Source organism: Pelobates fuscus, chromosome 4, assembly GCF_036172605.1.
Source record: "Pelobates fuscus isolate aPelFus1 chromosome 4, aPelFus1.pri, whole genome shotgun sequence".
NCBI lineage: Eukaryota > Metazoa > Chordata > Amphibia > Anura > Pelobatidae > Pelobates > Pelobates fuscus.
This window is the reverse complement of record NC_086320.1, coordinates 383,666,809-383,679,680: the sequence shown is the minus strand read 5'-3', so window position 1 is coordinate 383,679,680 and position 12,872 is coordinate 383,666,809. Positions and strand designations below refer to the sequence as shown.

At 47.2% G+C, this 12,872-nt stretch overlaps 1 protein-coding gene across 1 annotated transcript in view; it reads right to left on the bottom strand.

Moving 5' to 3' along the window:
• The window catches only part of SCAP (SREBF chaperone), a 114,334-nt gene that overhangs the window by 66,864 nt on the left and 34,598 nt on the right, over positions 1-12,872 (bottom strand). Inside the window, exon 2 of the mRNA XM_063452861.1 lies at positions 303-516. Within this exon, the coding sequence (XP_063308931.1) occupies positions 303-424 (122 nt within the window). The 5' untranslated portion in view covers positions 425-516. The remainder of the gene's footprint in view (positions 1-302; positions 517-12,872) is intronic.

The window sequence follows — 12,872 nt, the reverse complement described above, 5'->3', positions numbered from 1 at the left end:
CCATTTCTTATTGTTTTATTACATGTATATATATGGTATGGGAACAGATTTATTTCCTTTAACCCCTTAAGGACCAAACTTCTGGAATAAAAGGGAATCCTTAAGGGGTTAAGAGCACCCTGTACCTTATAAACCACACACTTACTACATTTTTCAGTAGAGCTTTTCCTGTTTGATTATTATAATTATTGCCATTTATATAGCGCCAACAGATTCTGTATCGCTTCTGTTATAGTCAGAGTTAGTTTTACACACACTGATGCATTAGCCTGTATATTTAGAATGTTCTGAGGGAAACTTACCAGCACGCCAGGATAGACAGCGCCGTGAAGATGATGATCGGGATTGGGTAAGAGGCACAGAGCAACCCATGGCTGTAAAAGGCCTGCGATATCCTCTCACGCAGTTTATCAGTCAGGGGCATCCTTAGCGGCTGTCACCTGCGGCCCATCCTGTAATCTGCCCCACAAGGCTACTCCACGGCTGGCTCTCTGCTCACAAGGAACATGAGGGAATCTGCAGGAGACACAAAGAGCTTACAATCTAAAAGCATGCTTGAAAACGGCCATTAGACACAAAAGTAGCAATAGATAAATTAAACTGGAAAGCAGCAAAATATTACAGCAAATTGCTTTCTAAATGATCAAAAGTTGTTGCAATGAGATCCTCTGAAGAAATGATTAGCAGAAATAAAAGTCACGGAATATTCTGGGTGCCAGAGCATGCATTGCTTTCACAAGAAAGGATTAAATCATTGAGTGCCAAAAAGAGGGCCCATTCTGGCATTTAAAAGGTTAATATATTAGCCAAAATGGAATATATATATTGCACTCCAGTCTCTATATAGTGTTTTACTTACTCCCCTTTCTAGGAGTTTATATCCTAAGCCCTTCCATATTAATTCCTCCATTAAGGACAGTGTCATTCAATGGAGTGAGAATTGCTGGGACATTTTTAAAGAAAGTAATTGCAATGTATGGCAGAGTCCTGTATTGCACTGTTGGCTAAGAAAACAAAACATGTACTTGGAAAATAAGAACACATTGAGTATACATGCTCTCCTCAGATTTTTGGGAAAGAAGGGGTTAAATATGAGCTGCAAGGAATAGGGAGGTTTCCTTCTGGTCCCATCAGTGAGGTGAGCGAGTGCAGCAGGAGGCACACCGACATGATCAGGAATGTGACAGCCAGCAGGCACGGTCCTGTCCCATGCAGACACATGCTGTATCCCAGGATACATGACACCTGCTTGACCTGAGGTGAGGCAAGCACTGCCTTACACTAACAGCAATAACACATTAAGCAGGGGAGGTGAGGTCTCATCTCCAGGAAGATCTAAAGTCGCTGCTCTGATCAATGTATAAACTTTCTATTCCATGCCCTTTCCAAGCGATAACTCCTCTCCATAGAAGATGTAGGGATTACAGACAGACGCTACAGAAACCACTGTTTAACATGGAACTGCTAGTAACTATGTATTCCAATCTCTAAAATCAGACACCACCAGACTCCAAAGCTGAAACAAACCGTATAACGAAAATCAATAATAAAGCAGCTCCATGTGGCCAAGTTATAACCCAGACAGATAATGAATATGTAATACAAACACTGACATTTATTGTACTCATTGAACACTCCATGGTGGGCACGATGCCAGAGATTAGTACTGTGCAAAAACATGAAATAATAAAACAACACAATAAACCATCCAGGAGTACTCCATGCGTGTGACAGGCATACTGGATCGGGCATCGAGAGGACACCACCCAGCTGTCTGACACTCACTATATAATCCCTGCATCTGAGGGCACAGTGTGTCATTAAATGTACCTGCAGCTTCACAATGCCAGTTCAGTGTATTTCTGTGGCACTCTGGGTGTGGGCCACCTGTCCCCACCTTACTGTGTGCTCCCACTGCTTAGCACCTCTACTACACATACTGAGTGTCTGGAACATCCCCTCTCCCAATATTGGAAGTTATGTATTTATCCGGTATCTGGAGGGTAACGGTGGAAACATCGCCTCTCCCAATATTGGAAGTTATGTATTTATCCGGTATCTGGAGGGTAACGGTGGAAACATCGCCTCTTCCAATATTGGAAGTGATGTATTTATCCGGTATCTGGAGGGTAACTGTGTAAACATCGCCTCTCCCAATATTGGAAGTTATGTATTTATCCGGTATCTGGAGGGTAAAGGTGGAAACATCCCCTCTCCCAATATTGGAAGTTATGTATTTATCCAGTATCTGGAGGGTAACGGTAGAAACATCGCCTCTCCCAATATTGGAAGTTATGTATTTATCCGGTATCTTGGAGGGTAAAGGTGGAAGCACCGCCTCTCCCAATATTGGAAGTTATGTATTTATCCGGTATCTGGAGGGTAACGGTGGAAACATCGCTTCTCCCAATATTGGAGGTTATGTATTTATCCGGCATCTGGAAGGTAAAGGTGGAAACATTGCCTCTCCCAATATTGGAAGTTATGTATTTATCCGGTATCTGGAGGGTAAAGGTGTAAACATCGCCTGGCCCAATATTGGAAGTTATGTATTTATCCGGTATCTGGAGGGTAAAGGGTGAAACATCGTCTCTCCCAATATTGGAAGTTATGTATTTATCCGGTATCTGGAGGGTAAAGGGTGAAACATCGTCTCTCCCAATATTGGAAGTTATGTATTTATCCGGTATCTGGAGGGTAACGGTGTAAACATTGCCTCTCCCAATATTGGAAGTGATGTATTTATCCGGTATCTGGAGGGTAACGGTGTAAACATTGCCTCTCCCAATATTGGAAGTTATGTATTTATCCGGTATCTGGAGGGTAACTGTGTAAACATCGCCTCTCCCAATATTAGAAGTTATGTATTTATCCGGTATCTGGAGGGTAACGGTGTAAACATTGCCTCTTCCAATATTGGAAGTGATGTATTTATCCGGTATCTGGAGGGTAACGGTGGAAACATCGCTTCTCCCAATATTAGAAGTTATGTATTTATCCGGTATCTGGAGAGTAACGGTGTAAACATTGCCTCTCCCAATATTGGAAGTTATGTATTTATCCGGTATCTGGAGGGTAACTGTGTAAACATCGCCTCTCCCAATATTGGAAGTTATGTATTTATCCGGTATCTGGAGGGTAACGGTGGAAACATCGCCTCTCCCAATATTGGAAGTTATGTATTTATCCGGTATCTGGAGGGTAACGGTGTAAACATCGCCTCTCCCAATATTGGAAGTTATGTATTTATACGGTATCTGGAGGGTAAAGGTGGAAACATCCCCTCTCCCAATATTGGAAGTTATGTATTTATCCGGTATCTGGAGGGTAAATGGGGAAACATCCCCTCTCCCAATATTGGAAGTTATGTATTTATCCGGTATCTGGAGGGTAAAGGTGGAAACATCCCCTCTCCCAATATTGGAAGTTATGTATTTATCCGGTATCTGGAGGGTAAAGGTGGAAACATCCCCTCTCCCAATATTGGAAGTTATGTATATATCCGGTATCTGGAGGGTAACGGTGGAAACATCGCCTCTACCAACATTGGAAGTTATGTATTTATCCAGTATCTGGAGGGTAACGGTGTAAACACCGCCTTCTCCCAATATTGGAAGTTATGTATTTATCCGGTATCTGGAGGGTAACGGTGGAAACATCCCCTCTCCCAATATTGGAGGTTATGTATTTATCCGGTATCTGGAGGGTAACGGTGGAAACATCCCCTCTACCAATATTGGAAGTTATGTATTTATCCAGTATCTGGAGGGTAACGGTGTAAACATCGCCTCTCCCAATATTGGAAGTTATGTATTTATCTGGTATCTGGAGGGTAACTGTGTAAACATCGCCTCTCCCAATATTGGAAGTTATGTATGTGTGGCAAACCTAGCCACTTCTGAACTACATTCAGTACAGGTTGTCCGTAGGCTGAAGATATAATGTGTAACGTTAAATGTATATGTATTGTCCTATGGCCGTTCGCATGCTGGCAGCCGTATGCTACCAGCATACAAAGCATTCATACGACGAAACACGGCTATCCTGGCCGTTCGCCGTACGAATGTGGACTCCCCAGGTAGACCACACATTCACAGGTCGTGTGGCACCAATTAACCGGTTGCAACATTGTTGCAATCGGTAATTGAGGGCTCTCCTAGGTGGCCGTCGTTCGACTACCGACCATGCGGCGGTCGGCCATCTTGGATCCTTTGTCTCTGCAGCGGTGTTCGGTCGTCGAGAGCCTGGAACTGAAAACGGCTACTCAATGATCCGAACACCGCTGGATTTCCAGAGCGTTCGGGAGTTCCGCGTTCGGTACATTATATGTCCCGTACTTATTCGGTACTTTTTAACCCACTTTAATGTTTAACTGTATTATGTGCGGCGTTCGGTCAATTCAGCTGGGATCAGAGCGGTATTCTCACAGAGTGTGCACTCCGACCCCAGCTATCTACCGAACGTTCAGTTATCCCAAAGTACCGAATATTGTGTGAATTATATATTTTAATGTCAATTGTCGGTTTTGCTGCACGAGGGGATAATCCACTTAATCGTCCATTTTAGTGGGAGTATCCTTCTCGTGCAGCAATGCCTGTTGGGAAAGTCACAGTGCATGTTGGGAGAAATCCCCTGGAATTACTGTCTGGAAACCCCTTGCATGGGGAACTGTATAAATATGCTGCTTGTGAATAAACCGAGTTAGTTGACTCCCAAACTGTGTTTCGTCCGGTTATTGGGAGGATTGGGAACATTGCCTTGCTTTCTATTCTGACTGTGGATTTCCTGAATGTACCAACGGATATCGTATGCTATTACACTGCATTCCGTTACAATTGGTGGCAAGCGACGGGATCCGAACCTTACAGCCGAAAAAGCAGCGTTCGTGTAAACTGGAACTACCGAACAAGGAAAGCAAGGGCAATTCGTATGGAGATTGATTATACCATACTAAAACGACAGACTTTAAAAGAGCTACTGGAAGCCAGGGGTAAGATAGCCAGCAACAAATCTAAGGCTGTGCTGATCGCTGAACTGATGGAGGGAGACAGAGCCCGCAGCGCTACACCCCCACCAGCCATGGAAGAGACCCCATTCCAAAAAGAGCTACGAACCAGGTTGGCGTTCTTACCGCAACCAGTACCGCTGGAAATATTGACCGTGATGGTATCGGATGTACAGGATTATCTGATGGCAACCAGCACACCAGCGACACCGCCTAGGGCAGAGTCTGTTACTGCCTCCACCTACGGACAGGTAAAGCCCAAAGTCCCACATCACGCATTTAAAGCGTTTTGTGAAGAAAAGGACGAAATTGATGGGTATTTGCAGGACTTTGAGCGGCTGTGCGATTTGCACGATTTGGAACCCGCAACATGGGTGCCGCTGCTGGCAGGCAAATTATCGGGTAGGGCGGCTGAAGCCTACCGTGCTGTACCCCGAGAGGACAGCAAGGATTACCCTAAAGTAAAGAGGGCGATCTTGGAGAGGTATGCTATTACCCCAGAGGCGTACCGGCGGAAATTCCGGGGCTTGCGCAAGCCTGAGAAAGACTCTCATGCAGAATGGGCGCACAAGCTGGACCAAGCATCACTAGGCTGGATACAGGCCAGCAACGCTACTAACATGGAGGAGTTGAGGCAGTTAATGCTGCTGGAACAGTTTTTTAATGGTTTGTCCCCAGAAGCACAAGAATGGGTGAGAGACCGTAAACCACTCACCCTACCCGAAGCCGCTAAATTGGCGGATCAGCATTTTGATGCCAGGAGGCATCACGGTGCCCAAAATAAGACTCTCCCTCGGATTACAGGGCCACCCAATAATTTTATCCCTACCGGCCCCACCGCACCCCTGCACAGGCCGACACTGAATACTCCACCAACCCCCTCCCGATACAACGGCCGGGCTAACATTCAGTGTCACACCTGCAAGCAGTGGGGGCACATTTCTCGAGAGTGCACCCAAAACCGGAGCCGACAAGCTTGGAATCAGGTGCGACAAAATTTGGCACCCAGGGCTGCTGCGCACCATTACCAGGTAGCACCCGCCACCCAAGAATTGCTGAGCGCTCAAATTGAGGAGCCTCTAGGGGTGCTGCACGAAGTAATGTCAGTCCGAGCCACGGACAACCGACAACACCATCGGCAGCTAGTGACCCTGGAGGGGAAGGAGGTACAAGGGCTCCGGGATTCGGGAGCCACTTTAACTTTGGTTGCACCACATTTGGTACCAGGCGCAACCCACACTGGCGGCTCCGTGGCAGTACGGGTGGCCGGGGGAGCAGTATACCGGCTACCTACTGCCAAAGTTCATTTGGATTGGGGTGTGGGAGAGGGGACCGTAGAAGTGGGGCTGATGCAGAATTTACCTGCCGATGTTGTACTGGGGAATGACTTGGGCCAAATGACTTCCGCTTTTATTCCCCAGGCTCCGTACCAGGAGGCCCTCCCCGTAACCACCCGGCAACAGGCTCGCACCACGGCTACCCCGATACACTCTGAGGCTCAGGTAAGAGACCATGTTCCCCAACTGACCTCCATGTCCTGGGATACCCCGACTACCTTTGCGACCGAAGTCCAGACCGATCCCACTCTCCAAGTATATAGGGACCGGGCACAAACAGACCAAGCAGGGTTAGAGGGGGAGCGGTTCATCTGGGAGAAAGAGTTGCTATACCGTGTCACGGCAAAAGATGTGGGGGGATCTGTCACCTTAACTAATAAACAGCTAGTGGTACCCCAGAAGTATAGACAGGAGCTGCTGAGAATTGCTCATGACATCCCCTTGTCAGGACACCTAGGGATGACCCGTACCCGATACCGTTTGACACATGCCTTCTTCTGGCCCGGGATCTCTCAGGATGTGCGCCAGTATTGCACCTCCTGCGACGTCTGCCAGCGTGTAGGTAAACGAGGGGATCGCCACAAAGCCAGGCTATGCCCCCTACCCATCATAGCAGAACCCTTCAGCCGAGTAGCAGTGGATATCGTAGGGCCCCTGCCAAAACCCAGTCCCTCTGGCAAAAGATATATCCTAACTATAGTGGACTACGCCACCAGGTACCCCGAAGCTGTGGCCCTCTCTAATATCCACGCTGAGACCGTAGCGGAAGCATTAATGAAGGTATTTTCCCGAGTAGGTTTTCCCGAAGAGATAATCTCGGACCGAGGTACCCAATTTACGGCCGAAGTTACCCAACAGATGTGGAAGGTGTGTGGCATTAAGCCAATAGTTAATTCCGCCTACCACCCCCAGTCCAATGGGCTATGTGAGAGGTTCAACGGGACGCTGAAGCAGATGCTTCGGACGTTCGGGGAAACCCACAAAGACTGGGAGAGGTTTCTGTCTCACCTACTCTTTGCCTATAGAGAGGTTCCCCAGGAGTCGACAGGATTCTCCCCGTTTGAACTACTATTTGGGAGGAGGGTGCGAGGACCCTTGAACTTGATTAGGGAACACTGGGAGGGAGAGAGTACCACTAACGAAACCCCTATCATATCATACGTCCTGGAATTCAGGGACCGTCTGGAGGCGCTAACTCAGGCTGTACACACCAACCTCCAGGCGGCCCAGCAACGCCAGCGACGCTGGTACGATAGAGGAGCCAGGGACCGCAGCTTTCAGGTGGGACAGAAGGTTTTGATCTTAAAGCCCGTCCGTACAGATAAGCTGCAGGCCATCTGGCAAGGCCCATATCAGGTAGTGGAGCAGCGATGCGACACTACCTATGTGATCGGCCCCTGCTCAGGGGTAGGGAAGAGACGCATGCTCCACGTGAACATGCTCAAGCCCTACCATGAGAGGATCGAGGATGTGACGGCCATCTGTGCCTCCTCCTTAGAGGATCAGGAAAACTTACCCTTACCCGACCTACTAGAACCCGAGGATCAGATAGAGCCCTCCCGGGGAGTTCAGCTGGGGGAGCGGCTAAGCCCCCAGGAGCGTGCCCAGGTACAGGCGCTGATTGTAGCAAAGGGGACTACCTTCTCCAATTTACCTGGATACACTCCGCTAGCCACCCACCGAGTGGAGACCCCGGGACAGCTACCCATGCGCCAGGCTCCATATAGGGTTCCGGAATCCGTCCGTACCCATATGAAAGCCGAGCTAGACGAAATGTTGCAGCTAGGGGTTATCGAACCCTCCGATAGCCCCTGGGCATCGCCGGTAGTCCTGGTACCTAAAAAGGATGGCACCACCCGATTCTGTGTTGACTACCGGAGGCTAAATGACAAAACGGTGTCTGATGCCTACCCGATGCCCCGGATAGACGAGCTGTTGGATAAGATGGCACGAGGCCAGTACCTCACTACCATTGATTTGTGTAAGGGGTACTGGCAGATCCCTCTAGCCGATGACGCCATCCCCAAGTCGGCGTTTGTCACCCCGTTTGGCCTGTACCAGTTCAAGGTCATGCCTTTCGGGATGAAAAACGCTCCGGCTACCTTTCAGCGGATGGTAGATCGGCTACTGGACGGTTTTCAGGAGTATGCCTGTGCCTATCTAGATGATATAGCCATCTTTAGCCAGACCTGGGAAGACCACCTACACCACATAGGGGCGATCCTAGATCGCATTGGGGAGGCTGGGTTAACGCTAAAACCTAGCAAGTGCCACATAGGTATGGCCGAGGTGCAGTATCTGGGCCACCGTGTAGGGTGTGGGCAGCAGAGGCCCGAGCCAGCCAAGATTGAGGCCGTAGCCAAGTGGCCTACCCCCAGGACTAAGACCCAGGTGCTGGCGTTCTTAGGGACAGCCGGCTATTACAGAAAGTTTGTTCCCGACTATAGCACCCTGGCCAAACCCCTAACAGACCTGACGAAAAAGAACCTTCCCCGACTGGTTGTCTGGGCCCCAGAGTGTGAGCAGGCATTCCAACGACTCAAGATTGCTCTCACTAATGCTCCTGTGTTAACTGCTCCTGATCCAACTAAAAGATTTCTTGTTCACACAGACGCTTCAATGTTTGGATTGGGGGCAGTACTGAGCCAAGTGGGAGCCGATGGCGGAGAACACCCCGTAGCTTATTTAAGCCGCAAGTTGCTGCCTCGTGAAGTGAGCTACGCCGCCATCGAGAAAGAATGCCTGGCCGTGGTGTGGGCCCTTAAAAAGTTGCAGCCATATTTGTACGGACAACCTTTTTCCTTACTCACAGATCACAACCCGTTAGTGTGGCTAAACCGTGTGTCTGGAGACAATGCCAGGCTGCTGCGCTGGAGCTTGGCGCTGCAGCCCTTTGACTTTACTATCCATTACCGGCCAGGAAAACAAAACGGTAACGCTGACGGGTTATCCAGACAGACTGAACTCGAGAAGTGATCTGTGAGTACTCTCCCGGACATCCCCAAGCCGATCCGTTGGGATCAGACTGTGTATGCCGGCTTGGTTCTGGGGGAGCATTGTGGCAAACCTAGCCACTTCTGAACTACATTCAGTACAGGTTGTCCGTAGGCTGAAGATATAATGTGTAACGTTAAATGTATATGTATTGTCCTATGGCCGTTCGCATGCTGGCAGCCGTATGCTACCAGCATACAAAGCATTCATACGACGAAACACGGCTATCCTGGCCGTTCGCCGTACGAATGTGGACTCCCCAGGTAGACCACACATTCACAGGTCGTGTGGCACCAATTAACCGGTTGCAACATTGTTGCAATCGGTAATTGAGGGCTCTCCTAGGTGGCCGTCGTTCGACTACCGACCATGCGGCGGTCGGCCATCTTGGATCCTTTGTCTCTGCAGCGGTGTTCGGTCGTCGAGAGCCTGGAACTGAAAACGGCTACTCAATGATCCGAACGCCGCTGGATTTCCAGAGCGTTCGGGAGTTCCGCGTTCGGTACATTATATGTCCCGTACTTATTCGGTACTTTTTAACCCACTTTAATGTTTAACTGTATTATGTGCGGCGTTCGGTCAATTCAGCTGGGATCAGAGCGGTATTCTCACAGAGTGTGCGCTCCGACCCCAGCTATCTACCGAACGTTCAGTTATCCCAAAGTACCGAATATTGTGTGAATTATATATTTTAATGTCAATTGTCGGTTTTGCTGCACGAGGGGATAATCCACTTAATCGTCCATTTTAGTGGGAGTATCCTTCTCGTGCAGCAATGCCTGTTGGGAAAGTCACAGTGCATGTTGGGAGAAATCCCCTGGAATTACTGTCTGGAAACCCCTTGCATGGGGAACTGTATAAATATGCTGCTTGTGAATAAACCGAGTTAGTTGACTCCCAAACTGTGTTTCGTCCGGTTATTGGGAGGATTGGGAACATTGCCTTGCTTTCTATTCTGACTGTGGATTTCCTGAATGTACCAACGGATATCGTATGCTATTACACTGCATTCCGTTACAGTATGTATCCGGTATCTGGAGGGTAACGGTGGAAACATCGCCTCTCCCAATATTGGAAGTTATGTATTTATCCGGCATCTGGAGGGTAACAGTGGAAACATCCCCTCTCCCAATATTGGAAGTTATGTATTTATCCGGTATCTGGAGGGTAAATGGGGAAACATCCCCTCTCCCAATATTGGAAGTTATGTATTTATCCGGTATCTGGAGGGTAAAGGTGGAAACATCCCCTCTCCCAATATTGGAAGTTATGTATTTATCCGGTATCTGGAGGGTAAAGGTGGAAACATCCCCTCTCCCAATATTGGAAGTTATGTATGTATCCGGTATCTGGAGGGTAACGGTGGAAACATCGCCTCTCCCAATATTGGAAGTTATGTATTTATCCGGCATCTGGAGGGTAACAGTGGAAACATCCCCTCTCCCAATATTGGAAGTTATGTATTTATCCGGTATCTGGAGGGTAACGGTGGAAACATCGCCTCTCCCAATATTGGAAGTTATGTATTTATCCGGTATCTGGAGGGTAACGGTGTAAACATCGCCTCTCCCAATATTGGAAGTTATGTATTTATCCGGTATCTGGAGGGTAACGGTGTAAACATCGCCTCTCCCAATATTGGAAGTTATGTATTTATCCGGTATCTGGAAGCTAACGGTGTAAACATCGCCTCTCCCAATATTGGAAGTTATGTATTTATCCGGTATCTGGAGGGTAACGGTGGAAACATCGCCTCTACCAATATTGGAAGTTATGTATTTATCCGGTATCTGGAGGGTAACTGTGTAAACATCGCCTCTCCCAATATTGGAAGTTATGTATTTATCCGGTATCTGGAGGGTAAATGGGGAAACATCGCCTCTCCCAATATTGGAAGTTATGTATTTATCCGGTATCTGGAGGGTAACGGTGTAAACATCGCCTCTCCCAATATTGGAAGTTATGTATTTATCCGGTATCTGGAGGGTAAAGGTGGAAACATCACCTCTCCCAATATTGGAAGTTATGTATTTATCCGGTATCTGGAGGGTAACGGTGGAAACATCGCCTCTCCCAATATTGGAAGTTATGTATTTATCCGGTATCTGGAGGGTAACGGTGGAAACATCGCCTGGCCCAATATTGGAAGTTATGTATTTATCCGGTATCTGGAGGGTAACGGTGGAACCATCGCCTCTCCCAATATTGGAAGTTATGTATTTATCCGGTATCTGGAAGGTAAAGGTGGAAACATCGCCTCTCCCAATATTGGAAGTTATGTATTTATCCGGTATCTGGAGGGTAAAGGTAGAAACATCGCCTGGCTCAAGTTCTAATTGTACAAAGTGGCAATGTCCTCCACCTAAAGCCCAAGTAACAGGAGAGCACGTGTGATAATTGCTTTTTTAAACACCTTTAATATACCTGAAGTGTTTTGCATTTTGGCAACAATATATCTTGCACCGGACACTGGTTTCAGCGATAGCATCGGGGAAATTTTTATTTTTAAAGAGGACATTGAGCTTTTTTTGTTTTTAATGCGATTTTTGTTGTTTTTTTTGATGGGGGAAAAAAAAAGTAAAAAAAAACAACAGAGCTTTCCGTCTGTGCATTTCGCTTTTCAGTGACAGCTGCAGGTCTGTGCAAACCGCTTAATACGCCCTGCAGACAAAGCATCGCAGCATTCCATGAGGCGGCTACCGGTTCCACACAAGTAAAGTATTCTTGTCTTTGTGTGAAACCGTACAGAGGACATGATTAGGATTTACTCAACTGATAATATAGTGTGGGTACAGAGGACATCGTTAGGATTTACTGTGGTGAGACCAGACAGATCCCATGCAGGAATAACCTGTATTGTGGAAACGTATCAATGTACTCTCATAAATTGTTTATAACCACTATGTGTCCTGACCACACAGCAGAACTGTCAGGGATAAACACTGCACTCCCAGCATGTCTCGGGCTGAAAAACATTTACTATGCTGTGAATTTTCCAGTAAACTGATTGCCTGTAAAATCTGCACTGTTGTAATATACTCCGCTTTAGGACTATTCCTGAACTGTACATCTGTGTGCAAGTACATGAGTGTAATGCATGACCATTGCAAATGTGACAACTTCACCAAGTGTACATGAAATCACTACACAAAGCTACAGCATAATTAATAGGGAAACAAGGACTGTGCTGGCAGCCTTTACTGTGTCCACTGGAAGACTATTTCAGGTATCAATTACTCTTTCTATATTTGGCATTCTATAGATTTGTATCACTAGATTAGAAAAAAAAATTGCTCGATAAAGTGAGGCCACAGAGGCTAGATTTGGACAGCCAACCTAGTTTTAAGTAGAGATGTATAGGGTCTGTCCGTATGGGGGGAAAACACTAAGCCAGCAAGCAAAGTTCATTTGGTTCTGGTTTTAACAGTAAATATTACAGCGATTACTAGTGTGTATTTACAGAGATTTATTTCCAATATTCAATAGATTCCCTATAGCTCAGATTTATTTTTTTTAAATTAGAGGGACAAAGGTTT